General features: G+C 43.6%; 3 protein-coding genes and 1 long non-coding RNA gene across 8 annotated transcripts; 3 read left to right on the forward strand and 1 right to left on the reverse strand.

The window, feature by feature from the left end:
• Positions 1-1,047: 1,047 nt before the first annotated feature.
• Positions 1,048-4,790, forward strand: sit (stuck in traffic). Its single transcript, XM_001357821.4, has 4 exons — positions 1,048-1,173; positions 3,209-3,402; positions 3,485-4,050; positions 4,110-4,790. The coding sequence occupies exons 2-4, from the start codon at positions 3,342-3,344 to the stop codon at positions 4,383-4,385; spliced, it is 903 nt and encodes a 300-aa protein (XP_001357858.1). The 5' UTR covers positions 1,048-1,173; positions 3,209-3,341; the 3' UTR covers positions 4,386-4,790.
• Positions 4,791-7,532: 2,742 nt separating this feature from the next.
• bond (james bond) lies at positions 7,533-13,135 on the reverse strand. Of its 2 annotated transcripts, none has more exons than XM_015183244.2 (4): positions 12,980-13,135; positions 8,984-9,087; positions 8,723-8,913; positions 7,533-8,529 (listed from the first exon to the last, which is right to left on the reverse strand). In XM_015183244.2, the coding sequence occupies exons 2-4, from the start codon at positions 9,039-9,041 to the stop codon at positions 7,813-7,815; spliced, it is 966 nt and encodes a 321-aa protein (XP_015038730.1). In that variant the 5' UTR covers positions 9,042-9,087; positions 12,980-13,135; the 3' UTR covers positions 7,533-7,812. The 2 variants fall into 2 exon arrangements, with proteins under 2 accessions (XP_015038730.1, XP_001357857.1); XM_001357820.4 differs by lacking the exon at positions 12,980-13,135 and adding an exon at positions 10,075-10,461.
• On the forward strand, positions 11,058-11,489 carry LOC117184934 (uncharacterized). Its single transcript, XR_004470408.1, has 2 exons — positions 11,058-11,260; positions 11,315-11,489. It is a non-coding gene; the product is annotated as an uncharacterized lncRNA (long non-coding RNA).
• Positions 13,136-15,784: 2,649 nt separating the features above from the next.
• Positions 15,785-20,044, forward strand: AdipoR (adiponectin receptor). 4 transcript variants are annotated; one of them, XR_001451549.2, is made up of 8 exons: positions 15,786-15,942; positions 16,539-16,921; positions 17,887-17,985; positions 18,257-18,609; positions 18,668-18,969; positions 19,031-19,110; positions 19,177-19,442; positions 19,496-20,044. XR_001451549.2 is itself a non-coding variant. In XM_003736227.3 (7 exons), exons 2-7 carry the CDS (start codon positions 16,571-16,573, stop codon positions 19,309-19,311), a joined length of 1,320 nt encoding a protein of 439 aa, XP_003736275.1. In that variant the 5' UTR covers positions 15,786-15,942; positions 16,539-16,570; the 3' UTR covers positions 19,312-20,044. The 4 variants fall into 4 exon arrangements, 3 of the variants coding, with proteins under 3 accessions (XP_001357860.3, XP_003736275.1, XP_015038657.1); XM_003736227.3 differs by having other exon boundaries at positions 19,177-20,044; XM_001357823.4 differs by lacking the exon at positions 17,887-17,985 and having other exon boundaries at positions 15,785-15,942; positions 19,177-20,044.
• The last annotated feature ends 2,809 nt before the right edge of the window (positions 20,045-22,853 follow it).

Genomic DNA, 22,853 nt, shown 5'->3' on the forward strand with positions numbered 1-22,853 from the left:
CTTGACCCGGAAGTGGCGTTAATCGAGGCGCTGTGATCTTTGTGGATCGTTAGAATCGATTGAATCGAGCCCTAGGCCCCAAAAGAATTTGCATGTAAATTATTGGCCAGAGCGCGTGTCTCCTTGAATTAACTCGCTTTTAACGGAACTTTACATCTGAAACATCCACAAGAATTGTGCCAACAAATCCGTAAATTATTCGTTGCTATTAACGCTTTATGCTTGTTTAAATCAGTTCTGGCATTTACAACTCTTACAACTTGAGAATTTTGTGGACTGGGCAGTTTTCCGCAACGGCCCAAAAAGGTCAACAGAATTCTTAACCAGCTACGCATAAGCCCCAAAGAAACATATTATTCTGGAGTTCAACATGATGCGGAAAGAAATCTAAAGAATATTCAATCTGGGTCAAGGCTGATCAATCTAAAATGGAATAAATCTCAGGCCGAAGCGATGAAAATGGAGGAATTGGAAGAACATGAAAGCGAAATCGAATGAAAATCTCATTCGTGTACCAAAAAGAGATTCTTGATATTAAAAGTTTTACAACTTTAAGAATTAATTTCCTCATCCTTTGATATCCTCAACGAATGCTGCAACGCTATGTGCATATTTATTGAAAACTATTCAAGAATTATTTATGAATCTATCGGATTGTGCCAAAAGGCTGTACATCCAAATACAATAGAAAATAAATTAATATTCTGGCAAAATCAGGCAGCAACAACAACCGAACGCACATTCATTTAGAATCATAAACAAACACAGATAGAATTATGGCCAAAACCCTATAAGCTGTTGCCATCATAATTTTGAATTCTGAGTAGAAAAACGAGACCAGGCAATCGATGTGTTCGATGCGACTCGATCGCAGCCTCCAATCAAACGGAGCGGCACAAAAGAACATTAGAGATGAGCAGACGCCAGAGGCCCCCCACAAAAGTTCCCCAGCAAACGGAGCAAATAGAAACAAAAACAAAAAACAAAAACTGAAACCAAAATCGAAATCGAAACAGAAACAGAAACAAAACCAATAGAGCCCCAAAAACAGAGCCAAAGAAACAGCGAAACCGAATCGAACCTTTAGACGAAATTTTTATACATAGCGCCGTGCAGCTCGGCGTAGCAGTTCAGTGCGCGTACAAGTCTCGTGGGTAGCGGATGCCAGCAAAGGTCTCTCTCTTCACCTCATATATACTATAGTACTACCACCATATAGTGCCTACCTTACTAGATCAGATCAGTCATAAGAAGCGACAGCAGCAGCAAAACAAAAAAACAGTTGTCATGGTGTTAACATTAAGAGTTGTCGTAAATTAAGTGCACGGCAATCGAAGCGATTGCAACAGGTGCCCCAAAAGCTCTCCAAAGTGTGTGTATGTGTGCGTGTGTGTGTGAACTATCAGATCAATCAAATGTATATATATATGTAAATTAAGAAGAAGAATCAGAAGGAGATGAAAAATCTTAGAATCCGAAACTTCTCCGCTAAGAAAGGGCATTTTCCCACATTTCCCTGGCAAGGTCAACTGTTGCATAATATTCGAAAATTGAAAATTGGCAATATTTGGTCTGGAATTGAGCAACAGTTGACACAATATTGTGTGCGTTGGCTTTAGGCGTGGTCAAGGCCCATAGCCCAAAAAAAGAAATACAAAGATCTTCAGAAAGAGAGCCGCCGACTATTTGGCAAGTGACTAGCCAAGTGGAAATGCCCCATAAAATTTGTTGACAACGATCAGCCAGACACGACGGAGCATTAGGCTGGACTGCCAGGTTTCCCAGCAATGGCACCAGAACTGGCCATAGACTGAGGCAAGGTCGTGCAACGATTTTACCAATTGATAAACTGGATTTCGCTTGGAAATGTTTGTGGGACCACAAAAGCGTTTAGCACCTTTGCTATCGTGCTGTCATTTATCGCCCCATTTTTCAGCCCCATTCTGCCTTGATTGCTGCAGCTAATATTCATGAGAGCAAGTGCAGGAAATGGCTGGCCGAAAACCACAATAGCCAAACCCGTTGATAGTCTGGCTGTTGACCAACTTGCCCTTCAAAATATTTATGCCTCATTTATTATTATCTCAATTTGTTCCTCTCTTTGCACACTTCACATCTCTTGAGATCGCTCTCGAGATGAAAAGCCCAAGAAGCTGATCAGAATAGCCTCGAAAACGAGCAAAGAAATAAAAATCTTATGCGATTGTTGGTAGCTCAAGAAGTTGTGTTCGGTATTTCTATGGGCCTTAATCGGTCTTTTGCCAAGTTCAAGTGTGAAACTGGAAGTCAATGAACGTCATTTCATAATTTCGTATAATTCGATGGAGTTGACTGCTTATTGAGGGTATGATCCTGCTTAAGTAAAGAGGATTTTAGGATGGTAAAGAGGACTCAGGATAGAGAACATTAAAACATTTAAGCAACACATTCAATGCAGATTTCCCTCTTCAAAAATTATGTAGAATCCTTCAATTTTAAGAAAGGGTTGGGTTCTAAGTTAATAAGGCAAGTTTCCAAAGAGATAGAAATCCTCTTGTAAGAGCATTCCGTCTTCGATGCAATTCCAAGGGGAACTTCAATCTGATTTTGTTGTAGATTTTAGCTCAAAGAGGAGCCAAAACAAAAAGCTCAACACAAAATTAATTTGTTTCGAGTTTTGGGGTGTTTCGAGTGTGTTGTGTGTGGGCACCGCATCTGCTGTGTTCGTTCCACACGTGAGACGCCGCGGCGTCTCGGAGTCCGTCCCAATTTGCTGGCGGGCCGTGAGGTAACCATCGCCTCCCCGTGTGGTGACCACCACCAATTTGTTGTGTGTTTTGTTTGTTGTTTAATTCATAATAATGAATATAATTTACTGTTACTGTTACATGATAATTTTATGACATTTCACCTCCGCCAGCGAACGGCGACAGCTTTCAGTATCTGCCGCACCAGAAAAGAGAAGATGAAATAAAGACAAAGGTCTTGGTCACTCTGCAACCAATTGTTATTCTGTTTCGGCTTTGATTATTAGTATTATATTTATTCAGCTTTCGGAACTCCCGGCAACAGTGCCCCGCCTTCCCGCCATCCCACCATCCCGCCATCCCGACATCCCGCCATGACAATCAATTACTAGTGGATGGCATTAACATAATTTAAAATACAAACTTGAAAACCTCTTTCGCTCATCCAGACCTCGTATCCATGCTTCTTCCCCAATCTTTAGATTTGGCAAAACTCGTTCGCTTTGGACTTTTGAGGAACGTTGCGACGCGAGCTTAGCAGATTCTTAAATTTCACATCGAAGATACAACTACTAAATACGTTTGTAGCGCGACAAAAGCGGGATATTATTAAAAATGGCAGCCGTCAACGCATCGCAAACCGATTATTGGAACTTTCTGTTCATCGAATTGGCAGGTGAGTGATCGTCCGACCCCCTCCCTATAGGAGTTACATGGAATCGTTTTACTCAATCTTGTGGGTACCTGTTCTCCTGTAGATCCCCGCACCAATGACTGGTTCCTGATCAAGTCCCCCCTGCCGCTGCTTGCCATCCTCGGCCTTTACCTGTTCTTCGTGCTGGGATGGGGTCCGCGCTTCATGCGCGACCGGAAGCCCTTCAAGCTGGAGCGCACCCTCCTGGTCTACAACTTCTTCCAGGTGGCGCTCAGCGTGTGGATGGTGTACGAGGGTGTGGTCATCTGGCAGACATACAGCTGGCGGTGCCAGCCCGTCGACTGGTCGCGTACCCCCAAGGCTTACAGGGAGGCGCGCGTCGTGTACGTCTACTATCTGGCCAAGATCACCGAGCTGCTGGACACGATCTTCTTTGTGCTGCGCAAGAACGATCGCCAGGTGACCTTCCTGCACGTCTACCACCACACCGTGATGCCGATGATCAGCTGGGGCACCAGCAAATACTACCCGGGCGGACACGGCACCTTCATCGGCATGATCAACTCGTTCGTGCACATCATCATGTATTCGTACTACTTCCTGTCCGCCTTCGGGCCCCAGATGCAGAAGTACCTCTGGTGGAAGAAGTACATCACCAACCTGCAAATGGTGAGCCATCAATGGGACATCTCCCACGGTTTCTTGTTCTATAACTTGTAACATTTCAGATCCAGTTCTGCTGCGCCTTCATCCATCAAACTCAGCTGCTGTACACGGACTGCGGCTATCCCCGGTGGTCTGTCTGCTTCACCCTGCCCAATGCCGTCTTCTTCTACTTCCTCTTCAACGACTTCTACCAGAAGTCCTACAAGAAGAAGCAGGCGGCTGCCCAGGCCAAGGCCGACGCCCTGATGGCGAACAACAATAACGAGAGCTGTGCCAAGGATCTGAATAAGGTGGCAGCGAAGGACCTGGAGCTGAAGCAAAAGCAGAAGGCCTTGTAGGGTAGATGTCATACCAATCCCTCCCCCTTTCAATACTCATACAAAGCGGGGCACACACTGAGAGCAGATACCCCATGATGTTCTATGTGCAACTTTGTTGACTAATTTCTTAAGTAATCCGCCGCCAAAAACACGTAAAACAAGAAAACGAGACACCATACACTCGTCTATTGGAACAGATGAGGTTTTCAAGATACAGATACACACAATATCGTATGTAAATGTTCAAACAGTTAAAATTGCTTTTTGCAGCCGTCGCCATCATCGCTCGCCTCGTTTGATGTCCGCTGAGGCGGACACCAGATGAAAGAAGTGCTTGTATGTCTTTCGGTCAAAGCTGAACTAAACTACAAGTAAGTTAGGTAAACCACACACAAGATGATGAAGAAGAAGATGTGTTAGTTGTGTAAATAATTGTAGGTACGCATATGAATATGTTTTCTTAAGATTTTATATACGCATCGGTATGTAAAGTAGTTATAAACGAAGAGAAAAAGATATTTACGTCTAGCTAAAACAAACAAAATCTTACAAATAAAACTAGAATTTTTTCTACAAAATTTTATAAAAACAATAAGAATGGTTCTTTGTTTGTTCAATGAATGGATTGATGGATGTGGTTGGGGTGGGGCCTTCAATGGATTGATTCATAGATATAATTCCTCTTTGATCATCTTCAAGATATGTCCAGGAAATGTTTGCACAATTAATCTGCCTAAAAGTGCTTTCGATCGTAACACGATGTTTAATTGGATAACATTGGAATGGAAATTCCAAATCCAAATCCATTGTTTGATTAGACTGTGAGAAAATGTCTCTTTAAACTCTCACTTAAACTCACTTCCTATGATAAACCTTTGACGTAATCATAAAAGCATTTGCTTAAGGAACTATTTACTCTTGTCCGCGTACCACAAAAGGTATATGGTATTTGTTTAGGTCACACAGCCCCCAGCCACACCTTCTTCCCAGGCAAAGTGTTCTCATTGATAATTATATGACCAACACCTGACACATGCTTAAGGAAATCCATTCTCAAGGAACTCATTTCAGATTATATACAATGGTCGGATCAAGCTATTCATTCATTCATCTGCGGAAACCAAGAGATATGTATGTACGTAATCGCAGTGATATTCGAATTTGAATTTGAATAGGCGTGGCCCGAACAGGTCGGATGGTGGGGTGATGTTGATGTTGATGCCGATGGAGCATGTCCAGTTCATGAATTTTTACGAGGCGATTCTCTGAGAACACGGTCCACACACAGCCGTGCCAGAAGATTGGGACCACTTGCCATCGATGATCGTATCGTCTTGCCTCGGTCCGGATCCGCTCATTAGAAGCTCATTTAAAAGGCACCTTGAGCATACACGCAGAAAAGCTGAGCTGTTGAGATGAAGATCTGATAAATTCCACAACACAACATACAACCTTTTATTGATCAATCAGTCAAAACGGAACCCAAAGCGGAAGTGGAAACGCATCTTCAAGTGGAGTTGCTGCCAGTCGCTCTGCGGATACAGTATTCAATAAAGCCGGTTTGGACAATTGACCTTGATCTTGACCACAAACACATGCACACAGGCACACAAAAGCCGAAAGCCCAAAGCAAAACCTCTTTTGCCTGAGGACTGGCCCAATCGGAGCCAGTTTATTACGTGTTGTATGGCATGATCATCATAGATCTGATCAGGCTGCTTAAAAATGAAGAAGAAATCAGAACTAGTTTTATAGAAAACTACCCTGGTATCCAGAGTTCTTCTTTCATTGCATCCAAGTGAGGGAAAATATACAAGGAAGGAGATATAAGGGGTATCCGACATTTATTATTCAGCTTTAAAGTGTTGAAACTTTTCCGGGTCCATTTTTGTACAGTTTTCTCGTCTATTATCTACAAATTATCTACGCCCCAACTACATGTCTCGGTGGCGACACCTGTCCGAGGGTCTCTTCATTGAGGCGCCATTGCAATATCTTCCATATTTTTAATCTGTTTGAACAAATATTTTCATATTTTGGGCTTTAACAATCTAGATTTCGATGCTGATCATAAATATATATTGTTTAATGGTTTGGAGCTTACCACCAAAGGGCAATTCTACATTTATTTTACATAAATTCTGTAACTAAAAAAATAGTGCACACTTTTTAGCTGAAAAGCTGCAAATTTTCACGATTTTCTGAAGATAACTTTCCTCCAATTGTGGCCGAAATTTACCAAAATCCCCCTCAATGGTGTTTGAGTGAAAATTCGAGCCTCATAGCAGTTCTCATTCCATCTTTACGTTGATTGACAGTTTTTGGCGATGACCTATGCAAATTGCCGCGAATTTACACTGAAAAACAGTCTAATATAAAAAGTTCTTGGGTAAATATCGAAATTCGGTATATGGCCCTTGAACTTTGACTTGAACGAAACGTTTTTGGCCCCCCTAATCTGCATAAAAACAAGTAGGCTATTCTTTAAACGTTGCTCGGCGTGTGTGTGTCAGAATTAATTCGAAAGAGATCAAAAAAAGGAATTAGAATTTCTAATTTAGCTATGACCACACTCTCTGAGTCGCCATGGTGTCTGAGCCGGACCCAAAAACGGGTTAGAAGCCATTGCATAACCAGCCCAGCAGCCCAGCAGCACGCGTGCCAGGTTCCAAGTTCATGGCTAGGAGGACTAGCCACAGAACAGAGAATTATCGTATGAGATTGGGGGACTGGGATATTCAGAGATACAGAAGTTTCGGGGACTTGGATATTCAGAGATTAATCGTAAGGTATTAATCATGCTGCCGTAATGTGCCGCAAAAGAATATCTGGTAGATGGCAGATGGCAGATCTGCATAATTTTATTGGGGTGGAGAGAGAGAGCGCGTGGCCGGCCCGGCACAAGAGTTCGGAAATGATTTGGGTATGGGATCGACGGGTGCTGGCGCTGTCATAAATAATGGGATACAACAGGTTTTAAGATTGTTGTTATCTAATGCGAAACCCGAACCTCGAACCGGCAAAGAACAGACACAAAGCCTTGGTTTTGTTAAAGATAAAAAATCAAAGTTTTATTCAATTTTTCTTGTTTCCGAGATGACAATTCGAGAAACGATTTACGGCTGCATTTCATTAATAAAAACTCTATCACACTCGCACACTCAAAATCAAACGCAAAATCAAACTCAAACTCTGGAAAACATTAACACATACTCAGTCAGACTGTCCACAATCAGATCAGGCACACTCTTACGATCCTAGCTATTTTTTGGGTTGTAATCTTCGGCTGCTCGGCATAAACATTATACATACATCGTAGATGGTACGTTGTGCCTGCTACAGATGCGTAGATATAGAGATTAAGATACACTACAAACTAAACTAAAGCCCCGCTCTACAAAACAATAATTGCTAAACTGAAACCCAACCAAACGGGGGCTCGCGCTCATTCCACCTTCAGCGGCTTCACGCTGTTGTTGTTCAGATCGATGTATGCCTTGGCCGGCTGTACCTGGCCCTGGCTCTGGCTTGTGATCTGGGTCTGGGTGGGCATGCAGCCCATGCCGCCGGCGGCGCGGAGTGCGGACTGGGCCAGACTGCTGCCGGTCCGGGAGCTGCCATCGATGGCCTTGTTTTTGTTGTAGGTCTTGCGGTAGAAGTTGCCGAACAGATATAGGAAGATGACGGTGTTACCCACGAAGAAGAAGGTGAGTGTCTTGGGCATGTTGCAGCCCTTGGCGCCGACGGCCAGCATGTAGCCGAGGATCAGGACGAACTGGATCAGCTGGATGCTTGTCATGTACTTCTTCCACCAGAGGTACTTCTGGTACTGGGGTCCCATAGCCGCCACCATGTAGTAGAAGTACATCATGATGTGCACGCCCGAATTGAGGATGCCAATGATCACGCCCTGCTCCCCGGGCGCGTACTTAAGGTAGCCCCAGGAGAAGAGCACGGTGATTGTGTGGTGGTAGACATGCAGGAACGACACCTGGTTATTCTTCTTGCGCAGCACAAAGAACGTCGTGTCCAGCAGGTCGATGATCTTCGAGAAGAAGTAGAACCAGGCTCCCGAGTACAAAGCCAGATTCTGTTCACGCGTGCGATTGATTTCGCACTTCTTCGAGAAGATGGAGGATATCACATTGCTCTCCTGGATGGACTGTAAATGAACGAGTGAAATGAAATGATTAGAATATGTGAATATTCAATATATACATATATTTAGCTGCCCTCATTTAGTATGTCGTACGAGCACGTTTATAGGTGCTTATGATAACTGAATAATACATCAATGGAGAGCATCAGCAGCCGCTTTATGATCTGAATAATTATGACGGGTTTTATGGACTCACCGTGCGACACATCCAAATGGAGTAGCAGACCTGGAAGGCGTTGTAGAACACCATGATACGCTTCAGATCCATGGGCTTGCGGTTCTTCATGAACTCGGGTCCGATCTTCAGAATAAACGCAAGGTAGAGTAAAACCACACCAAAGACAGGCGCCGGCGAACTCATCAGGAACCAGCTGTCCACAGTCTCATCTGCACACAAATGTTTGGGAAGTTAGTTTGAGTATTACCGAAGAGTTTTCCCTATTAATATTTTACTCACCCACGCCCTTGGACAGGCCGGAGATGCGCTCCTCGAATATCTTCATGTAAGTAGTCATTGCGGCTGCTTGGGTTTGGTTCCGATTCGGATTCTGCAATTGGCAACTGCAGGATGGGAGGAAAGGGGAAACAGGCTTTAGAAATTTTCGCCCAAAATCGAAAATTCAGAGCTCGACGTCCGCACGCCGCGTTGCCAAAATATTGAATGAAAAGATATTCTAAAAGCCCGAGTGCTTAGAGAGGCTTGGCACGTTCGAGAGTCGGGGCTCGAGAGTCGCGGGCTATTGATTATGCTAGCGAGACGAGCGTGATCCGCATTGGAATGCCAGAAGCCAACTACGCAAACGCTTTATTAATGAAATGTAAGAGAAGACTTATTTAGTTATCCCATATGCAAAACGGGACGAGCACCGAGCCAGGCGAAACCCAAATCGAATGATGAATGACGACAGACGAATCCAGATAAAAAGCTGCAATCCGAGGCTGCCACTGTTGCACCCCAATGGCGCACGAGTATGATTGCAACTTGAAAATTGCCATCTCGAAATCGATAATGGCTAGAGATTCGCATTATAAAGATGCGATGCGATGCGATGCTGGTGGCTGTTGGCTGCTGGCTGGGTATTTAAGATTCTTGGCTGACCACGACCGCAAGTCAATGGCTTCGAAACCTGAACAGAGCCAAACTCAAGGCTTCATTTGAATTTCTCGCCTTGGCACTAAAGTCGATCTAACTTTGGCATTCATCTTGTACGAGTATCTATGTATGTGTCTGTATGCCGTATCTCTGTGTTTATATCTCCAAGATAACAACCAGCACACTCACATCGTTTATGTTCTAGGCATTTACATAGTAGCCATTGCCAAGCCAATCGAAGCCATTGCCTTCGTGTCTTCCTTTTGGGCGATTGTTGGGTATTGTTATTTAAATTGCACACGGAACATCACTATTCGATTGAATAAATGGATGCGATCCACCGAAATGTATTCAATTACAAATGTCTTAAGAACTTGTTCTTATGTAACATTCGGTTTTTCGTTTTTTGTTGGTTTTATAGTTTTAGTTATAGTTTCGGTGTGTTAACCACTGACCTAGGCAACTCGAACCGGAACTTGAGGCAGAATCTTCTGGAATACTATTAGCGTGTATAATTAGCTGGTCGCCACATATCCAGTTTGCGGCATCGGCAGGGAGATCAACTGGGTTAGGTGCTCTTCAACTTTGCTATATTTATAAATATTTTCCAGCGCACGGGTATACTTGATTTGTTTGTGTGTTTGGTTTGGTGAAAAGGAACTTTAAAATCAAGGCCTTCTTGGAGTGTGTGGTTTTACTTAATGACTGTCAAATGACTGGAGTTTTCAAATCGCAGCGTTTCTGGGCTCTAATGTCAGACAATTTTCATGGATCACATGGCGGGTAATTGAATTTGGAGAGCCTTCGCATTGAAAGTCGCCATTTGCTGCCACCTGCCACTGCCACTGCCAGTGCCACTAATTGGTTATACACGGCGTATGATTGATATTTTGCGGACTGCAACCGTGCGACTGCCAACAGCGACTGAGACTGGGGTCTCTGTCAGGGTTACAGCCCCATACCCGTGTACCCATTCCCATTCCCATTTCCATTCGGTAGCCCATTCCGAAAGCAATTCCTAGACCCATTCGTATGCAAGGCACTTGGCAGCCGTAGATTGACACTGGAGACAGGAAAAGTGAGCTCTGAGCATCATCACGACCAAAAATGTGACGCCAATCGACACGACGTCTGAGTCAGTCGTCACCCGTTCCACTGCCTGTTGACGCTGTCACCTCCGCCTGTCCTCCTGTCATGTTCTAAATTTAGGGGCACCCACACACCCCCTACCACCCCCAGTGCTAGGCTCTTCTCGGGCTTTGCTACACTTTTGTAAGCCCAAAGGCCGCCGGACCATTGCTGGTGCACGCTGGGACTCTGTTGAGAGAGTCGGCAGAGAGTCTTCCGGCTGCCCCGCCTTGGCCAGTCGACACAAAAAAGCTCGACAAATAGGAACAAATAAATTAAGAAACGAACAAGGAGAAGTGGCAACAGAGGCAGCAGAGGCAGCAGAGGCAGACTGCCACGCACGCATAAAATATGTGTTTTGTATGCATAATTGATTCTGGTTTTTGCAAATTTCATACCCTTTCAGAGGTGCTTGTCGAACGCCTTGTCAGCATTATCAGAACCGCGACTCCGCTGTGGATTTACCCAGCCCCCAGGTCTCGTCGCCTTCGCGTGCTGTACTCGAACATACATGTAGGTCTGCCGAACATTTTGAAATGTTTAACAATCGTTCAGCTTCAGCTTCAGTTTCAGTTTCTGGTTCTCTTTTTTGGCCCGTCTGTGACTAATGCGAAAAGTACGAGTATCTAAACACCCAAAGGCTGTCTGGACAGTGCGGAAAAGCCCCGCAAAAGGCGTTAATTTTGTATGATTTTTCAACATGAAACAAAGAAAAAAAATAAACAACTTAATTTGCCACTAATTTCGGATCTAATGAAGGCCGATGGAGGGCATTAGCATTAGTCTTCTACTCATTGTCCAACGAAACAAACCATCTGTGATTCATTTGCTATTAATGAGCCAGTCGCCAGATTGCAGCTTTTGCATGTGTCTTTTGCATAATTGCATTTGGCAAATGCATGGCACAAAAAAAGATCTTAATATTTTGTCGTCAAGTATTTGACGAGCCCCATGAATGGGGCGGATGTTTTCCTATCGTAGCACGATTTTCACACGCATTTGTGTTGTGTAAATGAAAACAATCAACCAGGCATGTGAAGTTCCCGAATACATTAGCCCTATCCCCATCCCCATCAATGGGTGTCGGCAGTGTGTTAGACAGAAGAACTCAGCGACAGTGACGGTGGCTTTAAATTCAACCTACAGTAGAGGGTATGCCATGGGGTCGAGCAGCCCTCACTGTCGCGTTCTGACTCGTTTCGTTTCGTTTCGTTTTGGGTTTCGCGAGGAGAGGGAGTGCAACAGGTTAATCATTTAACTCTGGCTGTGTCAAGTGCATATGTTTTATGGTTTCATGCTTGCTTAGCGCAGTAAATTAATTTTTTTTTTTTCTGTTTCTGCCAGCCGAGGCATTTACAGCAGAGGAGAAGGCAAGGCAGCCAAGCCAAGCCATTGCGCCGAGTCAGCCGAGCACTTGGCAACCACACATCCACATCCACATCCAAATCCAAATCCAAATCCATAGCTAACACGGTGCCCAGCGCCAGCGCCAGAGTCAGAGTCAGAGACTGGTTCGGTTCAGAGTCAGAGACTTTTTGGGCAGACGCTCTTCTGACAATCTTTAATTACTGGGTAAATATTTGCAGCGTTAATTGGATTTTTTCTCTTTAAAGTCGGTGTGTTTTCTTTTTGTTTTTTCGTTTTTTGGGAACTGTAACGGATGGATGGAATGGACGGGAAACTTTTGCAGGGGCACAGGTACAAATCGTCATGAAATTTGTTTGCTTAACCATGATTTCATGGCTGGCGGTGTCGGGTCTTCGCAATGGAATCAAATGATGGGGTGCAGATGGAGGCCAGGCACCTGATGCAGCTGCGAATTGAATTGCAATCGATTACAAGTTCAAAACGTTTAGTTTTGGCCGCCCCAATGCTGCCAGAGTCTTGGCCTTGGCTGACTGGCAAAATTGCAGCTCCTCAAGCCAGTTTTTAGCATTTAATCTATGTGCAATGCATTGGGTTAAGGTCGACTAGAAAATCTCAGACAGACAGCAGTCCCCAGTCCCCTAGCAGCAGCACCACCACTGCCATCAGAGGAGTACATATGTATTACTGTCCAAAGAGCAGCGAAAAAAGTTAAGTTGGTCAAGTCGATTGCAACCCACTTTTGCTTGCTGGCAATCCAGTTTCCACCGATTTGGGTTAGGGACTGTCCCGTCCCGAAAACTTGCTCTCTAATTTATGCAACACTTTCACACCACAGATGTCCCAAAAATTCAATCACTTCCGTACCTGTTCTCGCCGCTGGCTGTTCTGTGGATGGTTTCTGCTTATATTCTGCACGTACGCGTATGGAGTTCCCTCCGAGGAATCAGCTCACTCACTCACACACGCCGCACGCTGGAAGAGATTCGGACTCGACTGGGGCCAACGCCAAGAAGACACTAATATGGAGTTCTACACGCTCGGCTGTATAAATAAACAAAATGAACGAGCTTCGCGGTCTCCGGGCCCGGGCCGGCCATGTTTTTGCCTTTGACGTCGCTGCCGCAGCTGGCGTCAGCTTGAGCTGCGCAGTCGGCGAAACGTACAGATATATGTATGTATGTACATACATATAGATATAGTATATTCTCTGTCTGTCTTTCGACCCGATGCCAATGCAAGTCGAAGCCGCGTTAATGGCCAATTTTAGTTTTCAGTTTTGTTGCTTGGTTTTTCAGATCTCCGGTGGTAAGGTCAAGTTTGAAACAATTAAAGCGAATGTGTTGGCCAAAAAGAAAGCAAAACTGTTGGCTCCGCTTTTCTGCCCCTGTTGTGGTTTATTTTGAACAAGTTTATTAACCCTATACCCAAATTGGCCAACAAAACATGCAGATCCTATCGGAAAAAAAACAGCACACCCGCCCAAAAGAGAAACCGAAAACGAAGACGATGAGAAAAGGGGGATAGACGAATACCAAAATAAAGCAAAATAATGTTTGGCTTTAAATTAACCGCTAGACAATTGATTTATTATCGTTGTCACGTCAATACAGTCCTCACATTGGGTCTGACTCAATCGTAGGCTTATATGACACTCGCCACAGCCCCACCCCCCTTCCCTTCCCTTCCCTCACCCATTCCCACCCCCATCACCGACCTGACTGACGGCGGACACTGATTCCGTCTTTATTACGGTCTGGTCTGGTCTATTTACTTACGCAAATCCATCACTTAGCACATCGCCAGGTATTTTGGGAAGCACTTTGCCGCTCCATTGATGGGATGGGATGGGAAATTTCAACTCACTTTCCACAAATGTCGGTCAGGGGCCACGGCCACACCCACGTGCTAAGTGTCCGGACAAATGTTTGCCAAAGTCCATGCACTTTCCATCATCTGGTCGGCGACGCAGCGGAACAATCTTCCGGGTCTTTAGCATTTTCATGAAAAAATAACAAAAACACACACTGAAAATGGCAACAAAATAGCCGTTTTGCATTTTATTTTATCGCCCGTTTGTCATTCAAGCGGCGTGTATTAGCGGCGTTTCTACTTTGTGATATTGTGATGAAGACCCTGAACTTCAGCTACTCAATAATTTAATAAAATCAATTTTGTACCGCTAGCTAGAGTTTATGATAAATCTTCGTCTGATCCTTGGCCAAGTTTCTGACAGGGCTTATCAGAACGACGTGTAGAGAGCAGAAACTCAACTGATTAATTAATTTTAATGGCCTAGTTTTTAAGGTGAACATGAAGAGTTCAAGTTTATTCTTCGACTTTCTGGGGGAAGTACACGGTGGGCAAAAGAATATGAAATCGACAGAAAAGCATCGTATTTTGAATACAAATTATTGGCGAGAATTTTAAATTATTCAACTAGAAAAATAAGTTATTTAAGTACCCTCACTTTGTACTGTAAGATTTATATATTTAGCCTGTTTGTTTTAATTGATGTTACTGTACATTGTAGGCAAGTAGGATAGGTAAGTTTTGTAAGCGCTAAATATAATACGCATCTCATATACCCGATACCTTGCTAGCCAGCATTATCAGTGATTTCAAATTTACCGCGCATCCAAGGCGCTGCCACATTAAGAGCTGTTAAGTGCAATCATATAATTGTTTAACATTTATATCGATATATGTCTGAAAAAAAAAACCACCATCACGGAAGCTGCTTAAAATGAAATTTAGGCTAAAAGTCGATTTAAATCATATATAACGGTATATTTTAACAATTTCATTAAATTTTGTAAGGTAAAGATCATAGAGTACAACAACTTCCAATTCGTACTTCCGTGCATCAATTATTCCTCTGGATTCCAAACCATTCGACTTTGGCGCTTAGCTCTTCGAGTCGGTTATGCCTATCTTTGTCGCTCTTTCGCCTTGATATAGGCATCTACACGAAGAATTATTATTATTATTATTATTGGTATTATTTTCCGCGATTTAGCTAAATTTGTTGCCGTGTTAAAATAAAAAGGGTTTCAGTGGGCTAAGTTCGATTTTTCAATGGTGTTGCTCACCTATTTTAGCTCACACACCTTGGAAATTTGGCACTTTTCGTAGTATTTTCTAATATTTTCCAGTATTTTTATGGACAAAAATGTCGAAAAGGTCAGTTAAAAAGTAGATAACGGATGTTTTTCACACTGGCGATTCCATGGGGCTTATATGAAAAAAAGACCAACAAATTTCTATAAAAATTCACTAAAATTAAAGTTAGCTAGTCCTGTAGAAAAATGATTCGTCAATTTGCGAAAAGGGAAAAGGGTATACAAAGGCTATACACGCATCATACCAGCAACATTGCGACTGTTTTTTTTTTTTTAACTATTTTGCTTAAGCCTTGTTTTAGACAAAATTCAATTCAAGCAAGGACTAACAATTAGTCAATCCTGAAGAAAATTTAATCATCAACGTCCTAAAATTAAGTGGGCAAAGCTGAGAGATCTAAATAGCTATTCATATTCGACGGAATATCAAAATCGGAATAAGTAAAATAGAACTTGAATTCGTCAGTATATTTACGGTATATTTTTCAAATGTGACGGTATATTTTGGTATATCTCTGAGGGTCGGACCGTATATTTTAACTGGTCGGACCGTATATTTTAATAAATAAAAAAAGAAAAAAAAATCTGCTGCTCCTGCACCATCCAAATAAATAAAGTAAATAAATTAATTACTGGGCAAGTGCTAGCTTCGAGGGTCCTTTGGAGTTACACGCACAGCAGCGCAAGTTTCAGGAAGCGCTTAAATATGTGAGTGACGCATAAAGAGTGAAATCTTTCCACATCTTAATTGTTGTGGCCGTGCTGGCCTCAATGGTCTGGTCTGGGAAAACTGAATTGTGTGCACTGCGCAGGTGAAAAAAATGCATCCGAAGTGTCGTTTTTTGGCTCTCACACGTGGCCTTGTGGCCGAAGTTCTCAATGAGTGTCATGTGGCTGTTATCAATGAGTGTCCCTGGGGTCCTCGTGACATCTGTCCCATACTCCTGCCTTTGTTGGCAACGCTATGCCCCATCTTATGTAAAACTTTAATTGGCAGCTAACTCGCTAAATGATAAAAAAGCACAGTGCACAGACATCTGTACTCGTGCCATGCATATACGCTATACAGCCGGCTGGGATACAAAGTTCACTTGGACTGTTTTGTTGCTGGGAGCCACATGTGTATCCATATAAAATTAATATTGCCGCACTAATAAAAGCAATTCTCCTATAAAATTCCCCGAATGCCAGCTGGCCATGATTTCGAGAATTTGATATCGTAGAAATAACAATAATTGATCCTATTTCACTCGGGGAAAACTTGAGTTTCTGTTTCTAGTTTAGTTAAAACTCCTACATTTCAGCACTTTTTGTGTGGGAGGCTAGAAGGAGCGTCATGGAATCTTCTTCGAATCTGCTCGAACGCAAGAAATCGGTCAGCGATTTGTCTGCCGAGGTGGAGGAGACCTCCACAGCAACCACTGGCCTGGACTCGTCTGGCCACTCGTCTGCCGGTGCGGGGACCACTGCAACCACAACAGCCACGCAACACGGCAGCGATGAGACCGAGGAAGATATCTTCGAGCAGGTACAAATGATACTTCGCAAGCGTCGCGGCTGGGGACCGGATGATTCCCTCAGCAATGATCTACATTTGCTGGAGTACGACGATGAGCTGGGCGAGGAGGACGATGCCGGATGCCCACTGCCCTCCACACCGGAGGACACACAGCTCATCGAGGCTGAGGTAAGTCAAACCGCCTTTTAAGCCCGTCCTTGTCGTTTACGCTAAACTGTTGTGCAAAAAGCATTTGCACACTCAAGTGCTGTGCAACCTTATCGCTGACCTGGCACCGCGTTGTGTTATCGCGCTGTTGTTGGTGGTCGCAGCCAGGGAGCGCATGCCGAAGGCAGGGTACTCTAAGTGTCTGTAGTCTTTTCATTGTCGTTTTCAACGACTGCTCTTATCGTTCGAACTATTGCAGAGGCCCACAATGTGGCCATTGCCTTACTGCCGCAGGTGGCAATTGCAAAAGTTATAGAACATTCGATACACTGGAGCAGTGGAAATGCTTTACAGAACATTAAGCGCATTTTCCAATCCTGCCTTTCAGTGGAATATTGAGTATAGTTCTCTCGATACTTTCAATCAGTTCCGTTCCGGATTAGAGGTGCCGAGGGCCGGCTTAGGCCGAAAACGGTGGGAAAAATAACCAGACGACGTCAGATGTGGAGCTGATAATGGGACGTTTGGGACGGAGAGAGGCAGCATCGGGCGCGCTATCTTATCGCCAGGCGCATTTTGTTGTTTTTTTTTGTTGTCTTGTTCCGTGAACAAAAGTTTATACAAACCGTTTCAACTAAGTATGCGACAGTCAGATTCTTCAAAGTATAAACGCTCGTTGTGCCGCACACTTAGTTTTAGTTTTTGAAACGAATCGCTGTTTGCCGCTCAAAATGCCAGACAAACAGCAGTCCCAGCCGGAGGTTGTCTTGACTGTGATCGACCCGGATCTGGAGCCGCAGAGCGATGTTCCGATCGAGGACGCCCCGAAGAAGAATCAGAACGAGGATGCAATTGAGTGTCAAGCGATCGATAAAGACGTCAGTCCCATTTGCTTTTAGTTTTAACGTTTTGAATGTAGTCTAAGCTTTTGATATTCATATCCGGTTCGAAGCATGTGTAATTCCCGCATCATTTCCTTCCCTTAGATGACGGAAGTACTGAAGGCTGGGGTGCTGTCCGACGAAATCGATTTGGGTGCATTGGCCCACAACGCCGCGGAGCAGGCCGAGGAGTTTGTACGCAAGGTAAGTACTTTTGGATAATTGATGAACTATGGCTCAAGCGGAACACCCCTTTTCATTTGAAATTCCGTAACTTTGTTGCACTTTATTTTCCCTTGAATAAATATAAAAACTACTTTTAATTTGTTTTTAATTTGTGTTGAAACTATGCCCCGTTAGCCACTGACTGAGGCCCTTAACCCAAACCCAAACCCAAACTCAAATTCCAAGCCACCCCTGCCCTATTAGTCAAGTTCACTAACCGTTTATATTTAACTTTCCCTGACGCATGTAGGTGTGGGAGGCCAGCTGGAAGGTGTGCCACTACAAAAACCTACCAAAATGGCTGCAGGATAACGATTTTCTACACCGCGGACATCGCCCACCGTTGCCCTCGTTCCGCGCTTGCTTCAAATCGATTTTCCGCATTCACACGGAGACGGGAAACATTTGGACCCATTTGCTGGGCTTCATTGCATTCCTTGGCGTCGCTGTGTACTTCATTACGCGTCCCTCGGTGGAAATTCAGACACAGGAGAAGATCGTTTTTGGCGCCTTCTTTATTGGGGCAATTGTTTGCTTAGGATTCTCATTTACTTTCCACACACTGAGCTGTCACTCTGTAGAGATGGGAAGACTGTTTTCAAAGTAAGTCCACCACATCATAGGAAGTGTATTCTGTTCTAATTCTTTCGTTTACCCACAGACTGGACTACTGTGGAATCGCACTGCTAATTATGGGATCTTTTGTGCCTTGGCTGTACTACGGTTTCTACTGTCATTACCAGCCAAAGGTGATCTATCTGTCAGTGGTCTGTGTCCTGGGCGTGCTCTCCATCATTGTCTCGCTGTGGGATAAGTTCTCGGAGCCAGCACTTCGTCCATTGCGCGCTGGCGTTTTCATGAGCTTTGGACTGTCCGGCGTCATTCCAGCCATTCACTACAGCATCATGGAAGGATGGTTCAGTCAGATGAGTCGTGCCAGTCTGGGATGGCTAATCCTCATGGGTAAGTTTCATAATCAGAGGATATTTTGAAGATGAAATCGAATTTTCTTTCACTCTATTAGGCCTACTCTACATCATTGGTGCCTTGCTGTATGCCCTACGTGTGCCCGAGCGTTGGTTCCCTGGAAAGTTCGACATTTGGGTAGGGTTTGGGTTATCTCTTGAGATAAGGAAAATGACTCACTCAACGCTGAATTTTATTTTGCAGGGACAATCGCACCAGATATTCCACATCCTTGTGATTGCTGCGGCCTTTGTGCACTATCATGGCATCTCCGAGATGGCCATGTACCGTGTCATGTATAGCGAGTGCACCGTGCCGATTGAGCCTATTACCTTCTAAAAGCTAAATGTGGATACTGAGGATACAATCATACAATCATAAATACATAGAATCCCACACATACGAGTATATTCACATACACAATACTGCGATCTAGCGCAATTTTACAATGCAACCGTTTTTAGCGTTTGGTGAGCATCTGTACCTTGTTATACGAATAGATGAAAACCGATCCATATTCCAGGCATAATTTACGCGCATTTATCATCCAATTCAAAATCGTTCATTATACAAAAGGGAAATCTAGCAAAACGTTAATTATCGAATGAAATTTGCAGTAGAGTAATTAATATATGTACAACTATTTATATAATTCCAATTTCGTTTACTTAATATTATCTTTAGTTGATGAAAGGGATTGCTTGCAAAGGGACGAAATGCCAGGGTCATTCATGGCCAGGTGGGGATTGTGGAGCCATTCCCATATTCGCTCAGGCTTACGGTTACTCTCTCTATACTGTAGAACCATTCGAAAAGGCAAGCAATTTCCTCTTTTAAGTTATATAATTAGATGAATTAGAATCATTAGGATTACATGGAATAGTGAACACAGATCTAAAACGTTATACGAGGTCTAAATTTACGTTAAATTCTAAATCCAATCACACACATACTCGTACTAGGGCTTGTTTTCACAGCAGCTACCATCACATACATATATTACAATATGCATGGCCGATCTATTACCAACACGCGGCGAAGTGCAAACAATAAATAAAGAGAAGACTTCTGATTTGTATTTGTATTGAAAACTGATTTCAAAGAGCGCAATTCCCTCGGCTTATATCAGATATTGTCAGCCAAGGAGCATTTCATAATCATACATTTTCATCATTAAAGATATGTATCTGCAAAATCTTGCTAATATTTATGTACATACATATGTATGTATGTTCGATTTGGCAACGGTTGCCATCACCCTAATGCCTTCGCATAAATATCGTCATAGAGAATTAGAAATACGCGCCGGGGTTATTAGTTTAGTTCAGACTGGCGGCGCGAATTTGGCTGGCGAGGGCAAAGCATTTGTTGCTGATGACTGGGCGAATGCTAGAGTTGACTTTGACCCCCTTGATGGAGTGAGCAGCCCCGCGAGTCGTGGTCTAGTCTTGAGTCTGTCTGCCTCCCACCTCTGCCTTGTGTTCTACTCGCAGGTACATATATGTGTGCCAGTTTCTATTTTCGAGTCTGTAGATCATTAAATCTTTTCAGTTTTTGCACAAATAATCGAACAAAACACTTGAGAGCACCGCGCACGTGTCTTTTAAGTAAATGCGATTGTAGGCTTTACGAAAATTCAAGTTCAACGGTAACAAAAATAGTACCAGAATCAAATATGGCAAAAATCGGTTCCGATGGAAGCCCCGAACAGAAGAGAAATATTTTAAATATGCCTCAAGCAGGTGCATAAAGGCTTCGCTAAGTCAATCCAACAGGGTTCAAATCGCAACGCATTACCAAATGAAAAGCTGAAGTCCACAAATTGTTCCAAAATGTCTCCCCTTGAACCGTAAAAAATGATTCAAGAGCCGATGCGTTTTATGTTTAACGCAGTCTTTTTGTGGTCGAATGCACATAAAACACCCTAAATAGGGTTTAATTACCCGTTCTGAATAAATGCAAATCGACTGCCTATAAATCGTGGCCAGATGAGGAAATATGCCCATGCCTCAGTTTGTGTTTCAGCTCTGTTTTACAGGTGACAACGAACTGGTTTGTGCCGAAACTTCGCCTCAGTCAAATACGGTTTGTGGGTGATTTTTATAACCCTAAAACTATTGTACCGTCTGCTGGGCTTTCACTTTCAGTTGCACGATACACTTGTACTCTTACGACTATCCAACCCAATGCACGCCACATAGCTGTAGTACTCGAATTACTTCTCATTAGACATAATTTGACAATTTGCTCAGATGCGGTGCGTCGCGTCGTCAGGTCAGTGTGAGACCTGCTCCACTGCTCTCTGGGCCAGGCCAATCAATCCGGAAGAGCCGGAAGAGAAGACATGTGTGCTGGATTCACAATCGCGTTTGGCCTGTCATCGTCATTAGGAGATGTGAGATGTGTGCTTTGTGCAGTTCAATGTCGGTAAAACTCGAATGCGTCTGCAGAGTTCAGGCAGCCACCCAGTTTGGGCTTTCAGCTTCTTATTAATGGTCTTGTGCAGTAGTTGCCTTTATGCGTTAAATTCAATATACCGACTCTGAATCTGAGTCTGAGTCCGAGTCGGAACCAAGAGACTCAGACTGATGCTGAGACTAACAAGCAGCAACTTGTATTTGAAGGCTTTTGGCGTTTAAGTGTTATGGTCAAGGCCGTTGCCAGCATCCGCTGTGTGTCCAGTTCGTTGGTTCATTGATTTCCAATCAGCCTCAGTTCACCTCGGACTCGTACTTCTCATATACTCATATACTCTCCGTACAATACTTACCAGCTTGCCAACAATTGGTGGCTGCGTTTTTCCCCAATGTTCTCCAACTGTTACGCACTAATTGAGTTTTAATGTACACAGGCGAGTGGTACAAAAAGTCCAACCGAAATTACCAAATCAAGAGTAGAGTGCAGAAAAAAGAGCGCACAGAATGTTTTTGCCCAATACTCTAATGGGGCAGCAGACAGCATTTATTCTTTCAGAGTCTATCATCCAATCATTATCATGCAAATTTGGATATCTTGTCAAGTTCAAAAACATTAAAAGCGTATAATGGTACCCAACACAACAAAAAGATATTCCTATTCCCCCCAATCATATCCAAAAGGTGGCTGTCTGTATGCTTTTTTATTTGCATTTCGTGGTGCTGTAGTTTTCCATGTAAAGATGCTTTGAAAATATAATAAAACAAATCAACTCTAATCGAATAAGTCGTTAAATGAGCCGCATCTGTATCTATAATAAAACACAATGCTGGGGGGCATTGTGGCGAGTTTGTGTCCGAAGTCTTTTGTTTCCGCCATAGGCCAGCGCCGACATTGACTTTGAACGCGATTGAATTCGACACAAAGTGAAAATTCGTATTGAACATGTACGGAAATCGATGGCGAAACAATAAACTGATTGATAAACTGATTGGGCCCGAAAATGCGTATGGAAATAGGTGTTTCGATTCTTGGCGATGACTGGCTTTGATAACGTTTTGGCACGCCTTGAAATGGGTTCAGTCCGGGTATCGTTAACGTAACAAACGCTGCGTAGAATCTTCCTCGAATTGCCAAAAATATTTAGCAATTGAAATGAGCCGCCAGCACAACACCTCCCAAATAAGATTCGGGCACGCGTCGGGCATGCCAACGCGGCGGGCCTTTGGCCTTCGGAATTGCGGAAGCTTAAATGAAGCTCCGTCGAATCCGTCGTATCCGAAACCCAAAATCTGTGAATGAATTGATACCAATTTATGATTTTATGAGCTGCAGTACCAGAGTGGCGTGGGCGTGGGCGTGGAGCTTCACAGCTAAATGAAGCTTAAATCTGTGATGTTCACTCCTTTGTCTTCTTTCTTCCTATTGAGCAATTAGCAGTGGGCCCAAATGGGGGACCTGGTGGC

This window comes from Drosophila pseudoobscura, chromosome 2 (assembly GCF_009870125.1).
Source record: "Drosophila pseudoobscura strain MV-25-SWS-2005 chromosome 2, UCI_Dpse_MV25, whole genome shotgun sequence".
NCBI classification, from domain to species: domain Eukaryota; kingdom Metazoa; phylum Arthropoda; class Insecta; order Diptera; family Drosophilidae; genus Drosophila; species Drosophila pseudoobscura.